We start from the raw sequence: 21,527 nt of genomic DNA on the forward strand, positions 1-21,527 counted from the left end.
CAGGCGGGATTTCTCGGCGCAGGGAGCATCTAATGCTCCCAGTGGCTGAGCTCAGCACACGCTGAAGGGATTCAGAGTGGAACTCAAAACCAAGAAGAAATACGCCAGCCTCACGGCTGAGGGTGTAGCAGCGGCGCCATATTGCCACCGGCGGCAGCAGCAGAGAATTCACCGAGTCCACTACAGCTCCATCTGCGTACTCAAGAACAGTGAGTCAAATTGCGGGCCACAGAGGAGAAATCCCAATACTGTACTCCCTGGGACTTGACCCAGTGGGGGAGTGGCAGTGGCAGAGATATCACACCATAGGAGAATGTGCAACCTGGCACCCCCCACAGTCTAAAGCAGCCTCTATCGACTCTCTGGGACGGAGACTCTGTGATACAACCCAGTAAAGGAGTAGTGGGGTCCGAGATACTACTGACTCGAGATCCAGAACACCTTAAGTGAAGTCATAGTGACCCAAGGGAAGAACCCAGAGAAGGCACAAACTTCCCGAAATCATGGGAAAGAGGAATAATACTGGAGCAATGAATGCCCACAACCCCACAACATCAGAACCCGATAAAACAGAAATTCAGAGATTTCTAGAAGATCAAATCAGGAAAATAACTTTAGAAATAATAGAGGTGCTTTGAAAAGAACTCAGAGAGAGCCAAAAAGAGATAAAGGATGCAATTAATGAAGTAAAGGCCTCAATTCAAAGCACAAACAACCGATTAGACCACATGGAGAACAGAATCTCGCTCTTAGAAAATATGGGCCCATTTTAAGAGAGCTAACCTAAGAATAATTGGAATAGAGGACGGAAAAGAAAGTGAAACCAAAGGGATCAACAATCTCTTCAAGGAAGTAATAGCAGAAAATTTTCCAAACATAGAGCAAGAGGTCGATACACAGGTCCAGGAAACTTATAGAACTCCCTTTAGACAGGATCGGAGAAGAGGATCCCCACGCCACATAATTGTCAAAATGACCAATGTGGAAGCCAAGCAGAGAATTTTAAAGGCAACAAAAGCAAAGGGCCAAGTGACATTCAGAGGCAAACCGATTAGAATCACTCCAGACTTCCCAAACCAAGTCATGAGACCCAGAAGGGCTTGGAGTCACATATTCCAAACTCTGAAAGAAAACAACTTCCAGCCAAAAATTTCCTACCCAGCAAAACTTTCTATCAAATTAGATGGGGAAATAAGAAGCTTCCATGACAAACAGAAACTGAAGGAATTTATGTCTTCAAAACCAGCACTAGAGAAAATACTCAAAGAGATTAACTACAAAGAAGAAATAGGTAACACACAGCAGAACCAGAGAAACAAGATTTTCCATCCAACAGACAACTAAGATTGGTTATCTGTGGATATTCATTATTTATGTTAGTCTTTTACCTATCTCTAAATGGTATCGTTTGCCTTTATTGTTGTTAATTTTTAGGATTTCTAGTTGGAATATTAATATACCTTCAGATATAGCATTTGGAAATATTTTATCCCATTCGATCAGTAACTTTTAACTCTGTTTACATTGTCTTTGGATATACAATATTTTTTTTTATTTTTTAGGGAGTTTGTATACTCTTCTGTTGCCTGTGCCATTGAAATCATATCCAAGAAATCACTGCCAATTTCAATGTTGTGAGGTTTTATGACCCAGATTTTCTCCTAAAAGTTTATAGTCTTAAGATTTATATTTAGGTCTTTTATCTATTTTGAGTTAATATTTGTATATGGGATTAGGTAAGGGTCCAATTTTATTCTTTTCCATGTAATTATTATTTTTCAACAATATTTAGTTAAAAGATTATTATTTCTACCACCAAATGTTCGTGGAAACCTTGTCAAAAATAACTTGACAATATAGGGAAGAATTTAGCTCTAGGATTTTATTTAACTCCAATGGTTTATATATCTGCCTTTAGAATAGTACTACACCGTTTCAATTATTGTAGCTTTATATGGTTTGAAATCAGAAAATATATATCTTCTAGCTTTGTTCTTTTTCGAGATCGTTTTGTGTATCTAGAGTCCATATTCCATATTAGGATAGATTTTTTTCTGAAAAATAAATATATAAATATATGATAGTTTCACCTAAAACAATAGAAAAAAATATTCTCTGGTAAGAAAGGTAATTAAGAGGAAGCATATAAAATTTGAATTGAATTAATTGAAAATAAATATTAAATTAGAAACATAAAAAAGGAACCCTTAAATAAAACTGGGCACTGGTTCTTTAAGAGACTCGTGACCTGGAAACACCTGAACATAGAGAGAGAGGCCAGAGTCTCGGGAGGACACCAGGAAGGAATCTGATCACAGACACAGGTTACAGCTGGGGAAATGGACGCAACTTTAGGCCAACATCTCTGTAAACTAAATGAAGTCGCCACTTTCCTAGAGGATATGCATTCCAAAATGTAACACAAGATGTAAAGTGCAAATGGACCGATGATCACGAGAAGCAATTCAACGATGGCCAGTCCCTTGAAAAGGCATCAGGCTCCCACGGACGACAGGCAAGCCGCACCGACCTGCAGGACACAGGCCCTGCCTCCAGTCAGCGCTCCGAGAGCCTGGGGAATTGCCTCGTGACGGGGACATGCCAAAGAGGGCGAGCAGACCAGGAGTCTGCACACCGCAGGCCCGGGGCAAGCTTGTGCAAAGAACGTGTGCTGGACGCAGCCACGCTCACTCACCTACGTGTCATCCCGCGGCTCCCAGGACACACACACGCTGCAGAGATGAGCAGCCGTGACAAAGACCGCCGGCCCACGCACCTAAAATATTATCACTTGGCCTTTACAGAAAAAAGGTGCTGGCCTTTGCCACGGGTGAACCTCCACTCTCAGCGCTGAACTCCTGAGCGAGAATGACAGGCAGATAGCCGGGCGTGGTGGGCACGCTTGTAATCCCCATGCTTGGGAGGCTGAGACAGGAGGATCACGCAGGTTCGAAGCCAGCCTCAGCTGCTTAGTGAGGCTCTCAGCAACTCAGTGAGACCCTGTTTTCAAATAAAATATTAAAAAAATAGGGCTGGGAGTATAGCCCGGAGTAGAATGACTGGCAGAGCTGTCAAGCCCCCCAAGTCCCTCTCTGGCCCTCCACCCTTCCGTGTTCTCTTTGCCTGTGTGCTCACGAGCGTGTGCACACATGCACAGGTGTGTGTGGTACTAGGGATTGAACCCAGGGACGTCTCACCACTGAGCTGCAGCACCAGCGCCTCTTTTTATGTGTTTTATTTTGAAACAGGGTCTTGCTAAGTTGCTGTGCCTTGGCCTCAGACCTATGATCCTCCTGTCTCAGCCTCCCAAGTACTGGGATTAAGGCATGTGCCACCATGCAAGGCGGATGAGGAGAGGAAGAAGAGGAGGGAGGAGGAAGAGGAAGGGGTAGGGATGTTTTGTTTTCTGGGCAGGTTTTTAGGTCTGCAGCAATACTGAGTAAGGTACAGTTTCCACATGCTCCCTGCCCCACCATCAGCATCCCGCCCCGGGGTGGCCGAGCTCTTTTTGCCCTTTAACATGTGTGGCTTCCCCGTTATCTCTTTTCAAGGTGTGAGCCCTGTCAGCACAGGAGCTACCAAAGCAGTGGTGCATCACAGATGCCACGCCCGTGTCTGGTGCCCGGTGACACCTGCTCTCCCGATGGGGTCAGGGCATCGCGGCTGTGGAGTCGAGGGGCTCCCTGGAGACACACTACAGCTGGCCATGCCCTGGGGGCCGCAGTAAGACCTGTGGCTCCGCCACAGTGAATCGGCTGAAAGGGTCTGTCCGTGGGTCACCGCCCACTGATGGGCCGCGGTGTGTCATGGGGGATGTGAGGCCTCGGCCCCACACAGGCAGGGCCGGCTCATCAGCGCACGGGCCCACCACGGCCTCCGCGGGCTGAGGCCTCTTCCGCCCATTTTTCTTCTCTGTTGCTCATCTACTTTTTATTGATTTAGAAGCACTCTTTCTACAATCTCTCTTCTTTCTAATCTTCTAATTCTTCGATGAACTTTTAATGGTGGTACGTTTTGCAAATATTCTCCGTCTGAGATCCATCTTCTAACTTTGTTCACAGACAAAACTTTGCTGATAGAACAGTGTTTCTATATTTTAACGTGATTCTGCTCCTAATTCTTCTTTTTGATTTATGCTCTGGCACTCCTGTTTAAGAAAGCCTTTCTAACCCAAGGCCATAATGTTCTCCGTTTTTGTTTCAGTTTTTTTCTAAGATTCCTTAAGCTTTGCTCCTTGTATTCAATCCCATTTTACAGAAAGCTGATGGGCAGAGGCGGGAAGCCGCTGTCTGCGATGGTCAGCTAGGAAGTGTGTGCTCATCAGTGACACACGCTGTTAGTTTTGAAAGTTGATTAAACGCCACCACTTGTGTGCGTCTCCTTCCTGAACCTGCTGAGTTCATTCGACATAACATGCTGCAGATTTCCATAATGATATGTACAGAACTATTTCTTTCACTGGTAACTGGCATACAGTGCCCCATTATTTAAATAAATCAGTTTATCTATCGACTCCCTGACTGGGAAGCATTTTGGAATTCTTGACTACTAAAAGCTGTTGCCAGCCAGGCATGGTTGCACATGCTTGTCATCCCAGCATTCAGGAGGCGGAGACAAGAAGATCACAGCTCGTGGCCAGCCTCAGCTATTTAGAAAGGCCCTTCGCAACTCAGTGAGACCCTATTTCAACAATTAAAAAGACTAAAAAATAACAATAAAACAGGGCTGGGGGTGTAGTTTGGAGGTACAGTGCCCCTGAGCTCCATCCCTGGTACTACAAAAAATAATTAAAAGCTGTTGTCATAGCAGGGTACAAAGCACATTCCTGTAATCCTAGTACTTGGTAGGCTGAGACAGGAGAATCACAGGTTTGAGGCCAACCTCAGCAACTTATCAAGACCCTCAGCAACCTAATGAGACTCTGTTTCAAAATTAGAAATAAAAAGGGCTGGGGCTGTAGCTCAGAGGTAGAATGTCCCTGAGTCCAATCCCTAGTAGCAAAATAAAGAAATAGCCTGTTGCTGGGAGTAGCTCCAGGCCCATTTTCTTGCACAGAGGCCTGGAAAGGCATTTCTGGGCTGTAAGCACTGGCTGAACACCACATGTGCGCATCCCAGCCCCGCGGCGGGAGGCGTCCTCAAGCCCATCCTCACTAACTCAGCGCGACTAGATGGTGGGACTGGCCGGGAGGAGTGAAATGAGTCCTCATTTTACTCTGCATTACTCCAACCACTGGTGAAACCGAGCACCTTTGCACAGGATTCTCAGTTACTCTGGCTCCTGCTCTGCCCTCCACACTCTCTGTCCATTTTTCTTTTTTATTGTTCTATCTCTAATTGATTGGAAGGAGCTCTTTGTGTGATCTTCTTTCTAATCTTCTAACTCTAAATTTTCCCAACATTTCTAAAGCTTTATTTTTAGTCTATCTGGAACTTATCTCTGTAAATGATACAAAATTAGAATTAAATTTTATATTTTCTAAACGGACAACTACCTATACCAGCACCTCTGTTGGTGGGCCCATCCGTACTCCTTGGGTAGGCAGAGTAGCTGCTCCCACCCCCAAAGATGCCCACATCCCAGTCCTCAGAAGCAAGAAACGGGAAGTCACGTAGCTGGTCATCTGGGTGGGTTCACTATGCTCACAACTGTCCCTGCATGTAAAAGGAGGCAGTGAGAGGCCATAGCTGGGGAGGCCGGAGGAGCCAGCCTGCTCCTTGGCAGACGAGGGAGGGAGGGGCCGAGGCACGGGCCTCTCGAGGCTGGAAAAGGCCCAGAGACGGATTCTCCCGCTGCCTCTGGAAGGAACCAGTCCTGCTGAGCCTTCAGTTGAGCCTGCTGGCTCGCTCTGGACTTCTGACTCCCAGAACCGCAAGATGACCAGGCTGCCTTGTTTCAAGTCTCTAGAGTTTGTGCAATGTGTCGGATCCGCGACAGGAAGCGCACAGCCCTTTCTGAAAGTTCTCGTGTATTGTACTTTATTTTGCCCCGTTACCTACTTACCTGTCTCTGCACTAACGCCATGCTGTTGTAGTTACTCTAACTCTACACCAAACTCTGCTGACCAAGAAAGATGAAGTCTCCCTCTTCAAACTATTCATTCTTCTCGACCGTAATTTGTTTTCTTGGTGGTACTGGGGTTTATGGAAGCCCTTCTAACCTCCGGGCTACACTCCCAGACCTATTTTTATATTTTTATGTGGAAACAGGGTCTCTTAAGCCAGTGCGGCTGGCTTCGAATCTGCGCGATCCTCCTGTCTCCCCCTCCCAAGCGTGGGGATTACAAGCGTGCGCCACCACGCCCGGCCAACCATAATTTTTTTTTAATTAAAAAACAAATAGAATATAGCCAGGCGCAGTGGCACATACCTGTATTCCCAGTACTTGAGAGGCAGAGGCAGGAGACTGCAAATTGGAGGCCAGTACTCAGTAACTTAACAAGATGTTGCTTCAAAATTAAAAATTAAAAAATAGGATATATCTCACAAAAAAAGAAACGCAGGCACAGGGGCAATACATTCCAAGCAGAAGGTAAAAGCCGAGACCCGAGAGTAGTGAAAACAGAGGCACAGGCAGCAACGCGCAGGCAGCGGGAGAAGGCGTCAAAGCCACTCACGCCTCGAAGCCATCGCAGCAGCCAAGACTTCTGCTTCCCCCAGGATGGGTAACGGTAGCTAGATGTACCTCCTATCTGAAACGAAGTTTTATAAAACAGACAAAATAGTAAAACAATGGTTTTGATGACACTGGACTTCAAGCAGCAAAGAAGCGTGATCCTGAGGGCGGGACCCAAAGGAGCCCCCGCCCACCGCCTGCATCCTGCAGGTCCAAGGTCAGAGGAGGGCAGGAGCCTATCCAAGCACTGCGGCCTGGCTTTGAGAAGGGGGAAGCCTCTGAGAGTTCCGAGACCCAGGAAGCTGGCGTCCGAAGCACACGGCAGAAGACGGGTGCTGAGCCTTGGGTACAGAATGTCCCCTGGACATGCTCATGTATGACAAAGCAAACATGTTCAGAGGTGAAATAAATGGACAAGGGTTCCCGTCTCATCAGTGGATAAACTCATCGATGGCTTAACAATCTGAACAGGCTTCCTGGGTGGTGGCTGGGCAGGGAGGGTGACTGCAGGTGTGACTCGGGACTCGATCTGTCCCGCGCCCTCCCCTTGCTCTCCCTGCCGCCACCGCCATTTATAAATCTTTCCTCCTCTAGGTTCTGTGTGTGCGGGGCTTAGATCCCAGTACTTAGAATGCAGACCAAAATACGGTGCGGTGTGCTGGGCAGACGGCACCAGGCAGTTACAGAGGGACCCGCTAACGTCCGGCAAAATGCTGGCCAGGGCTTCAGCCACCTGAGAGGGCGGCGGGGACAGTCTTGGTGCCGAGGCCAGACAGCGCCTGCTGCACCAGCAAGGGCAGACTCCTCACTCACAGGACTGAGCGGAGTGCCTGGGAAGGGCCGTCCCTCAGCGGGACAGTCAGCCCTACACCAGCTCTGATCCAGCCCCACCGACAAACTGAGAGCAAAGCCAGGGGGATCTACCCCTCCCAAAGCTCAAAGGTTCAAGTGAGAAAATGCTCAGTACTAAGAAAATCCCCAACATCCAGAATCCACTAAGCAAATAGAGCCCAAATCAGAAAAGAATGGACCCTCGACACTAATGACCCAAGGTACTAGAGTTAGTTATCACGGGGGCGGGGGTCCCAGCAGGTACAGTTAGCAGTAAAGTAAGTTCCGGGGTTCTACTGCACTCAGGGTGGCTAGGTAACAACGACATGCCGTGTATTTCAAAACAGCCGCAGAGCGGATTTTGAGTATTCTTACCATAAAGGAATGATAACGGAAGTGATGGACACGCTGACTCCCCATCTAGACGTTGCACAACAGACACATGTTGAAACGTCACACCGTGCCCCAAGAGCATGGACTATTATTTTGCACCAACTTAAAATAAAACTTAAACATGATCTGACTGAAAACTGAAGGCAAGGATATCCAAACGGTTAAACAAGGATAGCAAAGCAGCTAAAACTGTACTTCAAGTAAAATGGAGACGTATTCTGAAACGGCTCCGACAGAAGCCACTAGCCAGCCACCAACCGGCGAGTCCCCGCAGACGTCCCGGCAGCACCCGAGAAGGAGGGGTGCCCTGCGCACCTCTGCGCCCCACACCCCACGAAGACGAGACTGCCGGTGTGCACACTGCTGGTAAACACCGCTCTGAGAGCAGCCTGCTGACAGCAAGCAGCCGTGCGTCTGAGGACACGGGAAACACCTGCGGCAGAGTTTGGCGCCAAGCAGTCGACTGGAGTGTCGGCATGTGAATATATTTTAAAAACTCAGAAAATCCTGAAAACCACGAAAATGGAGGTCAGTACACCAAGCGCCCCGCCAGAGAGAGAAGTGAGCTCCTGCCATTAGCTGGACAAATAAATTCAACAAGACCAGTTTCCACAAGCTACAATCTCAATTCCTAAAGAAAGTCACTCCCAAGCGGTGGGACCCAGGCTGGAGCCCTGCAGACCCCAGGGACTCCCGCCCCTCTCCTGTGGCAGGATCCCCTCAGCCCAAGGGGTGGCCACAGCAGAAGATGCAGGGCCATCCCAACGCTACACTGGGCATCGTCAACAGCTCGTCAACCATGGAGACACAGGCAGGCCTGCCCCCTCAGGCAAGGACTGCCCCTATGCTGGGGGCCCTGGCCGCTAGCACCCTGCTTGGAATCCCCTCCTTAAACGACATCCTGAGATCACAGCCTCCCAAGGCAGCGCTTCAGGCGAGCTGGAAGTCAGCTGCGTTGATGGTGCAGGACAGAGCCGGAGCGTGCCTGGGGCGGCCTGACTCCCCGGCCCAGGTTGGCAGGGTGCCCTGCGACGTGCCCTCTGGCACCACTCACAGCACATCCACAGGGCTGGGCCCGGAGCTGCCTGACTCCCGGGCCCAGGTTGGCGGGGTGCCCTGCGACGTGCCTTCTGGCACCACTCACAGCACATCCACAGGGCTGGGCCTGGAGCTGCCTGACTCCCGGGCCCAGGTTGGCGGGGTGCCCTGCGACGTGCCCTCTGGCACCACTCACAGCACATCCACAGGGCTGGGCCCGGAGCTGTGGAGTAATGAACCAAGTCATGGCTAAAACACAGGTGAAAAGCCCCAGGGACGCTTTGTCATCTGCCCACCACTCACAGGGTCTTAAGCAAAATGCCAGCTAATTGGTTTGCATTAAAGCAGTCTGCGGCAATTATCCTGTACACTGACCATGAGCAACGGGCCGTGCTGGACTACGTGTCTTTCCTGGAAAGAGGAAAGCCGCGCTGCGTGCCTAGGGCCTCAGCCTTCCCTGACACCCACCTGCAGGGGACGCGGGGGGCCTCCTGCAGGACCGCCGCTCTGCCTTGGGGCCACTGGCACGCTCCAGGGGGCTGTCGGGGTGCTCGTCGGGGCTCAGCGAGAACTGGAACTGGATGGTTCCCGACTCCACCTGCTGCACCTGAGATAGAGGACAACAGAAATCAAGGGGGCCGCTCCCTCCACCAGCAGCACAAGGGGCCCCCAAACTCCAGGACAGGTCTCAGTGAGACCCGCACGCTCCAAAGCCACGGGTTCTCGGGTTACAGTCAAGTAACTTTCCGAGCAGAAAACAATCTGTCATGGCAATCCCAGAAAACATTATCTCAGAATGGCATGTACCCAGGTAAAAGTGCATTTTAATGTACTTAATAAAGCATACTACATTCAATTATTTAACATGAACACTGACTTTTTAAATTTTGTGTGCAGTTTCAACATGATATGCACAGCACCAGCCTCGGGATGGAGGCAGCTCCACCCCGGCGCGGTTGCCCCCTGTGCTCGCGGGTGCCCACCTCACCCTGGCTTCTCCAGCACCACAGCTGGGTCATCTTGGGAATGGCAAATGAGCAAAATCTAAGGACAAGGAACTTCTGAGACGGGCTTCTTCGCTCGCCATACAAGCGCAGGATTCACCCAGGCCGCTGCGCTTGCGTTGACAGACGGCCGCTTTCCACTGCTCGGGGTATTCTGCTGCGTGGCTGTCAGTTCGCCCACCCGTGGCTCACTGGGAATATCTGGGTGGCTTCCACTCTGCTGCTTCTAATCGGAGCGGCCATGACACTGCGGTACAGATTTCTGTATGAATGCAAGTTTCTATTTCTCCACGAGGAGGCCGCTGAGAAACATGGTTTGCGTATATTTGACTTATAAGAAACTACCAAGCTGCGCTTTGCTTCTGGGCTCTGTTCTGCTCCATGAAGCCACAGCAACCTCTCTGGTGGCACTCTGCACTGGCTGCTAGCTTTCTAGCATGCCCCAAGAGTGTGCAGTATGATTTCTTCAATTTTATTGTTGTTTTTCCAAACTGTTTTGTTGCTGCTGCTGCTGCTGTTTGTTTGTTTGTTTGGTTGGTTGGTTTTTGTTTTTTAGCAGAACTAGGGATCAAACCCAGGGGTATTCTACCTCTCAGCTCTACCCACAGCCCTATTCTTTGTTATTTTGAAACAGGGTCTCAAGTAGGTGAGGCTGAACTCAAGCCTAGAATCCTCCTGTCTCAGCCTCCCAAGAACTAGATTGCAGGCATGCACCACCACACCTGGCAAGCTGTTCTGACTCTTCTAATTCCTCTGCTTTGTCATACAAATTTCACAATCAGCCTGTTTTTATCTGTAAAAATAATTCTGCTGGCATTTGTGCTGAAATTGCACTAAGTCCATAGATTAATACTGGATAGAGCTGCCACTTTACCACGTGGAATCTTGCAGTGCATACAGATATTCCATCTCTCCCTTTATTTAGTTCCTTTTTACCTAAGCATGACCAAAATGAGAATAATGGCATCGGCAGAGGAACGTATGATAATTTTCAGCGCACAGCTCCTGCGTGCATATTCTTAGTTCATGAGGAGAGGGTTTGTCTGTGTTTTGTTTTCTGCCTTCCAACTGCTCCTCGCTAAAGAAACATGGACTGGTTTCACGATGGCCTCCTGTGCTTCCTGAGATCTCACTGCACTCACTTTATTCTGGAAGTTTTTCTGTCGATTCCTTGGGATCTTTTACACAGACAATCATGTCGTCTACGACAGGAATGGTTTTTACTTCTTCCTCACGACGTGAATGCTTTTCTTTCCTTGACTTACTGCGCTGGCTGGCACTCGACGCTGCCGTTGAACAGATGCTGAAGGCTAAGAGTGGGTATCCTTTACCTGTGGCCGGTCTTTGGGGAACTCAGTGTCTCGCCATTGACTATGATGTTAACAAACCTGATCTGTTGAGGAGGTTTCCTTCTGTTGCTAGTTGCTTGGGACATGTGCCATAAACGGAGGCCACACTTTACCAAGTGCAAATTTTTGCTGCACTTCCATTATTGTGAACCTGGTTTTTGTTCACCCTATGATAGTGAAATACTCCACTGACTTTCAAAGAAAACAGAGGCCTCTGTTTCTGAGATAAACCTCCACTCCGGCATAGCCTGTTGATCCTTCTGCGTGTGCTTGGGTATAATTTGCGAATCATTAGTTAAGCATTTTGCATCTCTGTCTATGAAGGAAATGGATTCCCCAGGTTCATTTCCTTGGTCGTTTTCTGGTTTCAGTATCAAGGTAATACTGGCCTCATTTTAGGAGTTAGGACTTGGTCTCATCTCCACTTTCTGGAAGTAAATGAATAAAACTGAGGTTACCTCTTCTTCAAGTTTGGTAGGATTCAAGGTGAAAGCTTTGAATATCCTTTCCCAAGTTTTTAAACGATGCGTTTAATTTCTGTGAGCACTGCAGGACTATTCAGGTCATCGCCTGCTCCTTCTGATGTTTCGTTCTGGTCTCTCTCCCGCCTTCCTTTGAATTACTCCATTTTATCTGTCTATTGTGTTTTTAAGTATCTCCTTATGTTTTATTTTTAGTGACTACTCTGAGGGTTTAAATATAAACACTGAAGCCTTCCCCATCTACTCTGCTTCAGGTGAAGTAGAAACCCGTCATCATATAGCCCTCTGCCTCCCTCCTTACAGTGCGGTCTTATCTACTACATCCGCATGTCTTGAACATCTCATCAGACAGATGTCTGTTTAACCAGCTAACATGTTTACAGAACTCAAGAGGAGACGCACCCTCTGGTTATCACTGCCAACGGCCCTCATTCCCCGCTGGCATGGCCTCCCTGTCTGCAGACGCTCCCTCGGCAGCCCTTCTGCAGCGTGCCCCGGGAGCCCCTGCGGTCCATCAAGGTCTTTATTTCACCTTTGCTCCTGCGCCGTTCTCACTGCGTACAGAGCAGAACTCCGGGTGCCAGGTCATGTTGTCGGCAGCTTTAAGATGCTGCTCTGCCTTCCTCCTGCCCGCCGTGCTTCCCAACAGGATACAGCCACCCGAATCACTATGTGGTTTGTGCCATCTTCCTACGGCTGCTTCCATGATCTCTACCTTGAATGTCCAGCAGTGTGTGTGTGTGTGAATTTCTCTGCATTTCCCTCTGCAGTCCACTGAACTTCTTGGATCTGTGGGTTTATGTCTTTTACCAGACTGGATAAGCTTTCAGCCATTATCTCTTCAGCATCATACACTTCCCCCTCCACCGGGTCCATGTACATGGGTGCTGGCCGCTTGGGTCTTGCTCCAGCGCCTGCCACCCCTCTGCTGTGGGGCGGGCCGTCCTCCTCTCCTCGGGCTCGCAGGCTCCCTTATCATCTCCATCCTGCTATGGGGCATTGTGCTACTTCTTTTTTTCCTTTTTTTTTTTTTTTTTTGGTGGCACTGGGGATGGAAGGGGCTTTCTACCTCTGGACTACACTCCCAGACCTATTTTTATATTTTATTAGGAACAGGATCTCACTAAGTTGCTGAGAGCCTCACTCAGTAGCTGAGGCTGGCTTCGAGCCTGTGCAGTCCTCCTGTCTCCGCCTCCCGAGTGCGGGGTTACAAGCGTGCCCACCACGCCCGGCTGCTACTTCATTCCTTAGGTCTAGAGCTTTCATTTGGTTCTTAGTCTGTCTTCTGTCTCTTTACTAAGACCTTCCAGCTTTCCATTTGCTTCAAGAGTGTGAGCTCCTATTTCCCAGAGCACTGTATGGCTCCTTTAAAGTCTGTCTGGCCAGACCAACGTTTGTGTCAGGTCAGCGCTGGTGCCTGGTAAATGCCTTTTCCCTACAAGTAGAGATTTTCCAGGCTCTCTGTATGCCAATTAACTTTAGATTGTATCTGGACATTTTGAAATTTACACTACGAGGCTCTGAGGCTGGTTTACATCTGTGATGAAAGAATGTTAATACCTGTGTTTGGCAGGAGTCGGCCTAGGGAGTCCAGGCCGTTCCTCCTGTGGCTGGTGCCCCACCCCCAGGCCATCCTCAGTGCCCGTGGGGGAGGGCCCCGGGATCTCTCCTCATGTGCCCCTCCTGGCCGCCGACCCTGGGACAGGCTAGGGCAGTAGTCCACCCAGAGCTCAGTTCCCAAACTCTGTGGCATGCTATCAAGGGTCAGATCCACTCGTGTGATGCCTGGGGCGAGCGCAGGACTTTGGGGACTGCCTTAGCCCTGCCTCGCCCCAGGGAGCGCTGTTTCAGCACCTACGTGCACACTAAGGCAAACGTCCCTGGACAGGCTGCTTCCCAAGCTGCCGCCTCCATGGCCCCTGAAGCCTTCCGGCTCCCCGGGCCCCTCTCTCCTCTCCGGCCACGAGTACTGCGCGGTGTGTGTACTTCCTGAGCCTGCACCTGAGTCCAAGGCCACGCAGTGACTTTCACAGACAGGCGAGTATGAAAGCGCTAATGTCCTCATCTGTCATTATTGAAGCCAGAGTATAATGTCTAAAATTAATAAACTAAGAAATAGCAGTAGAAGCACATTATTTAGAAAACAAAGGTAAATATCATAAGTCACTGCTAAGAACTGAAAGTGGCAGCTTCTGGAGATATAAATTTTAAAAAAGACATTTATTTGTTCTGGAGAAAAACAGGAGTTATTTAAGGAAAAAAATGTAATTGTGATATGTTATTCTGTTCCACAGTAAACAATAGAAAATGCTCATAACAATCAAACCCTAAAATCTACAGAGTCAAAGATGATGGGGTATTTATGCCATTTTTCTGTGACTACTATCTGCCACTTCTCAGCTGTAAATCCCTGAGGTCAAGGACATTTCCCTTAGTGTGCACATAGGAGACAGTGCTCCCTGGGGTGAGGCGGAGGTGAGGCGTGCTAGGGTCCAGGAGGCCTGGCCGGCCAGACAGGTACCCAGACCATCAGCAAGGGGCACAGGAGAAGCCGAGAGGGCACGTGGGCCACGGCTGTGGCCAGCTCCGCTCACCGTGTTCATCGTTGAGGGGAGTGGATCTCAAAGAGTCATCAGCCATGTCTGCAGACGTTTTGGGCTCTGCAACTCGGGGAGGGGGGTGCTACTAGTGTCCAGTGGAGAGGAGGCTGAGCATCCTCTGGTGCACAGAACAGCCCCAGCAAAGAAGGGTCTGGCACCAAAACATTAATACGGAGATAAGACCTCTCCCACGCTCAACCTGCTCCGCTCCTTCCGCGCTCCAGTTTCAGTGGAGAGGACCAGGACAGTCAGTTAGAGCTGAGCAGCTCTGCCACAGGCCTGCCGCTCTGTGCGTGGCTGAGAGCCGAGGTCCAGAGGCAGTGAGTGGAGGCACACGGGCTGGGGCTGGGAGCTGGACCCCCGGCTGGCCCCGGTCCTGCTCACCTTCATGACGCCACGCCAGGCCGTCCTCCAACGCACAACACACCTGCAGGGGGCGCACAAGGCAGCTCCTCGAAGGGGAGCGCAAAGCACCGTGTGTGCACACGGCCAGCGAGGTGCCGCGCGAGGGGCGCGTGGACGGGGACGGCGCCCACTGGCCTGGCTGAGTTACATCTGGCCGCGGCTCGGCCATCATCTTTGCCTTTTTAAGAGCACATCCATGACATGAAAAATTTGTGAAATATCTGCAAACGATTTGTCACCTTCTGGTCCTGACAAGGAGTGGATGCTGGAAGCTCACAGGAGAAGCGCCAGACGTAAGAAGGGGGTCTGCGGCTTACCTCCGCGGAGCTCATGCTGGCCGAGGGCACCTTGTAGACCAGACAGTGCGCAGGGTTGGGCTGGACCCCACCCTGGAGAGGCAGGGTCACCCTTCCGGAGCCAGCATCCGGCGCTGGGCTCCAAACAGCCCAGCGAACCATGTGCATGCATGCCAAGCTCGACAGAGACGTGCCCGAAGCGGCCTGGAATGGAAACAGAGCATATCCACGTGAGTCCCCGCAGACGTCACCTGGCTGCGTGAAGTCAAACTGGAGCCCGCTGCAGCACGGCGCAGGCACCACAGCTCCATTTCCAGAGAAGGACTAACGTGGGAAAGGACTGCGCCCCTGGTGCAGATGGCCCATCTTGAGACCCGCTGGACCGGACCCCTCACCCACACGAGTCTCCTGTTCCTGGATCAAGACAGCAATGGCTTCCTTCCCCAAGATGAGCACTGGAGCTAAGCCTCTCCTTTTCCCACGGGCCTTCCACCAGGTTCGTAAACTCTGTACCTCGCCAACTTCAAATCCATCAGGAAAATAGATACCAAGAACAGCACTGGGTGTTGATGCTCAGAAACCTTACAAAATGATGAGAGTAGGTGCTATTCACTGTAGGGGCTGAGCACGCCTGCTCGCCAGTGAAGCGCTGGCTCCGAACGGTGCATTTCGTGTTGGAGCGGACAGGAAGTGGGACAATCGGCGGGGTCAATGTCTATGTGCGAAATCTTCGCCTCCTCCACTGCTGGCCAGATAAAAGGAACAGACCCCAAGAAAACGTGTGGGTCAGCAGCACTTTGGAAGGGGCCCTCAATGCACGCTGCTGGGGGGCCCAGGGCCCAGAGGCTCTCTCCACCTCTGTTCATCACTGGTATTTTCCACAATCAAGTATCTTTAAAAATGCACATGCCAAAATGTTGACAAATGTGATGCGAGTACGCCCGGGCTTGCCGGCAGCAACTGAAGGGTGTGCGCGGGGCAGGCGAGGGCCGCCCAGGAGGCCACGCCCACAGCGCTGCCTGGTGTGTCCATGTCCTGGGACGCAGCTCTGCAGTGGCAGAGCGCATGCCTAGTCTGCAGGGGGCTCTGGGTTCCATCCCCAGTGCTGGGGAAAACAGAGGAGGAGGAGGACAGCACCCTCGAGGCATCCATGAGTTTGGAAAAGCCTCCTCCCAGTCAGGGTTTTGCTTTGTCTTTTCTGTGGCGGGTGCTGGGACTCAAGCCCAGGACCTGGCACATGCTGGGCAGGCCTCTACCACTGAGCTGCCCTCAGCCCCGACTCGCCACAGGGGCAGAAGACGCTCCCACAGGCCACAGCTAGCAGGGGTGCGCTGTGCGGTCCCAGCCGGGCCAGGCCTGCAGAGGAGGCTGCTCGGCTGGGGCCTCGTGTTCCCGCTGCCACACAGCCTGACTCCAGGGATGGGAGCCGGTGTTCTCTAACGCCGTCTGGCTTCACCTGTTACTCCCCTAACTTATTTCATTTTCAGTGTTGCACACAGCAGGTGATTTCACACCCAGGAAGGTGTCCTTTCCAGACCACATGGAGGAAAGTACACTTGGTGGCAGGGAACGTGAGCCGGTACCCGTGTGGCCATCACCCTCCACGTGGAAAAGAAGAAGCCAGGACACGTCCAGAGACAGCAACAGTGCCCAGGCACTTTCCATGGGCTGTCTTAACAGCTAAGTACAACAAAGGCAGGCTCTATGCTGACAAATAGGCTATAATCAACGTCCCCTAGCGAAGAGTCTAGAGCACAGGGCCCCCAAGGCACCCGCCCCGTGCTGCCCCCCACCACCCTGGCACACTCCCACCCGCACTGGGCAGCAGCACCCGGCGCCCCACCAGGCCAGGCACCCGGTGCCCCACAGTGCCCTGCAGTCCGTGTCTGCTCCTTGGCAAGTCAACCCCCAGCCCCAAGCTGCACTAATCCCACCCATCCCAGAGTATCTGCCCTCAGTTCCAACTTAGCTGGAATTTGGTAATAAAGAAAGCAGAGTGGGCCGGGCGTGGTGGCACACGCTTGTAATCCCCGCTCTTGGGAGGCGGAGACAGGAGGATTGTGCTGGTTCGGAGCCAGCCTCACTGGCTTGAGAGACCCTGTTTCCAAATAAAAATAATACAAAAAATAGGTCTGGGAGTGTAACCCGGAGGTAGAAGGATTTCTAGGAACCCCAGTACCACCGAAAGAAATAGATAAATAAAAATAAATAAATATAGCACTTTTAGCCGGGCGTGGTGGCGCACGTGGTGGCAGCGGGAACACGAGGCCCCAGCCGAGCAGCCTCCTCTGCAGGCCTGGCCCGGCTGGGACCACACAGCGCACCCCTGCTAGCTGTGGCCTGTGGGAGCGTCTTCTGCCCCTGTGGCGAGTTGGGGCTGAGGGCAGCTCAGTGGTAGAGGCTTGCCCAGCACGTGCCAGGCCCTGGGCTCGAGTCCCAGCACCCGCCACAGAAAAGACAAAGCAAAACCCTGACTGGGAGGAGGCTTTTCCAAACTCATGGATGCCTCGAGGGTGCTGTCCTCCTCCTCCTCTGTAATCCCCACGCTTGAAAGGCAGAGACAGGAGGATGGCGCAGGTTCAAAGACAGCCTCGCTGGCGTAGGAGACTCTGTTTCCAAATTTAAAAAATATATAAAATAGGTCTGGGAGTGTAGCCCAGAGGTAGAAGGGCTTCCAGGAACCCCAGCACCACCCAAAAATAAAAATAAATAAATAAATAATGTGGTTTGGGTTTACCAAAGAACCGACGCCAGTGATGTAAAGGACGTCTGCGCACCGCATTTCTTCCCAGTCCATTTATGAATTCCCGCTCTTAATTGTGATGTAGAGACGTTAACGTCCACTCCAAGAGGCCATCTATCACTGTGCATACTCGACTCTGCGACACTCAACACCATGGAAAGCACATTAAAATGGCCTCATTTTTCAAAATAATTACTGATTCAGTAATTGGAAATTAATGCTATCATGATACATAAAGCTTACTGAACTGTGTTTTACTATCAGCCAAGAGAACATGCCACTACTACAAAGACAGAGAAGGACCAGAGCCGAGCCCGCGGGAAGGTGCTCGGGCCGCACGTCCGTCCTGCTCCCAACACACAGCTCTCAGCAGGAAGGAAGGTGTCAGTGCCCTCTGCCTCCCTCGGCGCACAGAGCCCGCCACCAGGTGGGACCCGAACCCAGGGAGGAGCCTCACGTTGCCGTCCACTCCCGAGGGGCTGCTGAACACGTACTCCAGCTGGAAGACGACCACGAACGCCGGGTGCCGGGCCATCTCAGGGAGGCGCAGGCGGCTTCTCACAACCAGAGCCTGGTTTCCAGAACTGGGCCAGAAACACACACCGGGAGCCGTTAGTCTGCCTGGCCGCCGTCGCTCCTGCACGGACGGCGGGGGCCCGAGATGTGGACTCAGTGAGGCCGCTGTGCAGGTATCACAGCCAACGCCCCAGGGCCAGGGCGGCTGCGGGGGTGAATGGCACAGCCCAGTCACCAGGGAGCGCCAGGAGGGAGGAGCCCCTCCTCTGGGACCACTGTGCAGGGACGGCCGCGCTTGCCGGTGTCTGAGAGGCTGTGGTGAGGCTCGGGGGCATGGGTTTGGAGCACTGGGTGAACAGAGCGGCAGGACTCTCAACCTCTGGTTTTCCATCATTTAGGAACTAATCCCAGGACACATCTGGATCCGGCCTGCAAGGGCCTCCTCAGACCCTCAGAGCCATCACTGGGAAGAATCAAAATGCTAACTCCAAAGTTGTCGCAGCATGAAAATGGCGTTTCTCCAACTCTCCAGCTCTGGGCTCTGTTCTGAACGGGTGTGACCGAGAGGGGAGAGGGTGATGGGGAAGGTCCCCTGCATGGCGCGTGCACCTGCACCTGGCCTGCTTGACAGCCTGGTTCCCAGGATCCCTCCACGGCCCGCCCACCTCTCAACACCAGGCCCAGCCTCAGGGGCCCAGGGAGGATACCTGGTCCTGGAAGAGGAGCTGACTTTCCGGCTGAAGCTGGCCGAGCGCGTCAAGGCCACGTCCATCTCAGGCACCAGCACGAGCACCTGGGGCCTCTGCACGAAGCCCAGGCCGTTGTGCACGCCCACGTGGAGGCGCCGCTCCAGGACCTCCAGGGCGCCGCCATCCAGCGGGCCGCCCCCCTGCGGGAGGCGCAGAAAGCTGGAATGAATCTCACAAGGCTGGGAGAGGAATCGCCAGAGAAGCTCCGGGTACGCGGAGGGCAGAAGCCGAAGCGGAGAGGCAAGCTCATCCAATGCGGGGCACCTCAAAGGACGAAGCAAAACCGAGCCTGCCTGCCGCCTGTGAGGCTTCCTAGTGACTCGGGCTCCTACCCACGCCGCATGGTCCTCTCCACGCAGCACGCCCCAAGGCGCCTGAATTGCCACGCACACCTTCGGTCTCCAAGGCACGGTGGACGATTCTCAAGATACACCCACCCTTAGCTCAAGGTGTGCAGACAATAAGCACATCCATCAGTTAGCTCCATCAATAAGCCCCAGGCCCCCAGGATCCGGGAACTCAGTGATGGAGAGGCACCCTGAAGCAAGGCACGTCAGGTTTCAACTCTGTGTACCAGAGACTGGAGACTGGGGAGAAGGCGCCATAAGGAGGGTGCACGCCTAGGCAGTGAGTCATAAACCATCAGAAACGGATCTGCCCAAAGTGAGCACAGGATATTAAAGTGTTTCATCTTCTCAACAAATGAGCAGGCGCTCTAACAAGTGAACGGGGACGGCCCTCCGGGCGAGTCGTGCTTATTAAATTACGTGATCTTTGCAAAATGATCTCTGAATTTTCCAGTGTTCTTCACTGCCCATTAATCAAGCTGAATGGATCAAAATTCAGCCTATTAGTCTTTGGATAATGAAAATAAAACTACAGCGATAACTGAACATCTACCAGTAGGAGGGGAACAAAAACACAAAGAGTAGAAACAGGTGATAAAGTTGTTTGATGGAGATGCGCAAAACAACAATGAATGGACCTTCAAGCATCTCTCTGCTCTGAAAAACAGGATGACAGCCAGAACTAGAGCAAGAAAAGGCGCGGCCGTTCCTGTGAGACCACGATGCCTGGAACTGCATCTCCAGGGAGAGAGGAGCTGAGTCAGCCCAGCCCGGCACCATCAGACGCACAGATAGACCTGACGGCCTGCTGCCCTCACAGACGACCAGAATGGAAAACAAATGACTCGGCAGCATCCTCACGGCAACGTGACACGATCGCCTACCACAGGCCGACACCAGTAACGCACATGGCGTGCTGTGGTGAAGTCCCTGTCCCCGGGCGTGCACACTCGCTAGGACACAGACAACCAGGACACTGGAAGAAGCCAGGCACCCCCAGAGGGCTGGGCACAGCGCAAGGACAGTGAAGCGGGGGGCTGTGGAGAAGCCTGGTAGGGAGGGAGGGGACTCCCAGGAACAGGGCAGGGGTAGAGTCAGGGCCCATCCAGGGCACACAGGTTGGAAGTCTGGGAAGGACTGCGTACTCAAGGGAGTCAGCCAGGTGTCCAGAGGCCCAGGGGCCCAGCGCAAACCCATGGCAGGCTTCACCCGCGCGTGAAGCAGCTCTGAGCCAGGGAGACCAGCAGGGATCACACCCACACTGCAAATACCAGGGCCAGGAGAAGGGGGAGGCCAGCGCCAGTAGGTCTAAACAGGCGGGCAAGCCAGGGACCTGTGTTCCTCAAAGGCCTCTGGGTAGAGGGGTGAATGCACGCTCTCGGGGACCCAAAAGGACACACAGATTGGCCCTCCATCACGAGATGGCCTGCGCCCAACATGCATATGCAAAAAACACACAAGCAGCAGAAACCACCTGTGGCCACCGACCAAGGAAGGTACACGACCGAGCCTCTGGAGCTCCAAGGGGGTGGGCAGGCCTCCACCCTGGAGCAGGCCAAGCGGGGGAGATCCAAGCGGCCACCAAGGCCCCGTGGAAGACACCCCATCTGCCTGGCCGAGCCGGCTGGTCTAAGGCGGCTGTGCGCAGTCTCCTCCCCCAGCAGAAGTCTGAGCCTGTTCTCACAGAGGCAGAGGGTTACCGAAGGAATCAGCAGTACATGGACACTTTCAAGCCTCTGTGTTAAATCTGCTACTGCTGCAGTGGCCGAAGACAAACCCTGGCCCAGTGCACAGTCACAAGGCTGCGCGTCAGGGCCATTTCCAGCAGCCCCAGGTGACCTGCCATCTCACTGCACAACCGAGGGGCTTCCTGCCCAAAGTTCACCTGGTAAGAGGCAGACACAACACAAGAACGTTCCAGGAGGGTCACGATGGCCCAGCTGCCCGCCCACAGGAAGGCAGACAAACCAATCACAGCACGCTCACCTGGAGGAATCCCATACAGCAAAGAAAACGAGCACACACGCTGCACCACCTATCCATGAAAGGCACACAGTGCTGGGCAAGATAAAAAGAAGAGTGCGGTTTCGATGAAGTAAAGGTCAGAAGAGGAAAGCCATGGAGCTCAAGGTGCATGTAAAGCTGCAACACCAGGCAAA

General features: G+C 52.2%; 1 protein-coding gene across 1 annotated transcript in view; it reads right to left on the minus strand.

Moving 5' to 3' along the window:
- Positions 1-21,527, minus strand: part of NPHP4 (nephrocystin 4) — a gene marked incomplete at both ends in the record, with an annotated part of 92,262 nt that overhangs the window by 45,884 nt on the left and 24,851 nt on the right. Inside the window, 7 exon segments of the mRNA XM_080691259.1 lie at positions 8,098-8,272; positions 8,894-8,966; positions 9,074-9,100; positions 9,346-9,484; positions 15,035-15,217; positions 18,214-18,340; positions 18,980-19,161. Coding sequence (XP_080547385.1) covers positions 8,098-8,272; positions 8,894-8,966; positions 9,074-9,100; positions 9,346-9,484; positions 15,035-15,217; positions 18,214-18,340; positions 18,980-19,161 — 906 coding nt within the window.

This window comes from Muscardinus avellanarius (assembly GCF_963383645.1).
Source record: "Muscardinus avellanarius genome assembly, chromosome: 3".
NCBI classification, from domain to species: Eukaryota; Metazoa; Chordata; class Mammalia; order Rodentia; family Gliridae; genus Muscardinus; species Muscardinus avellanarius.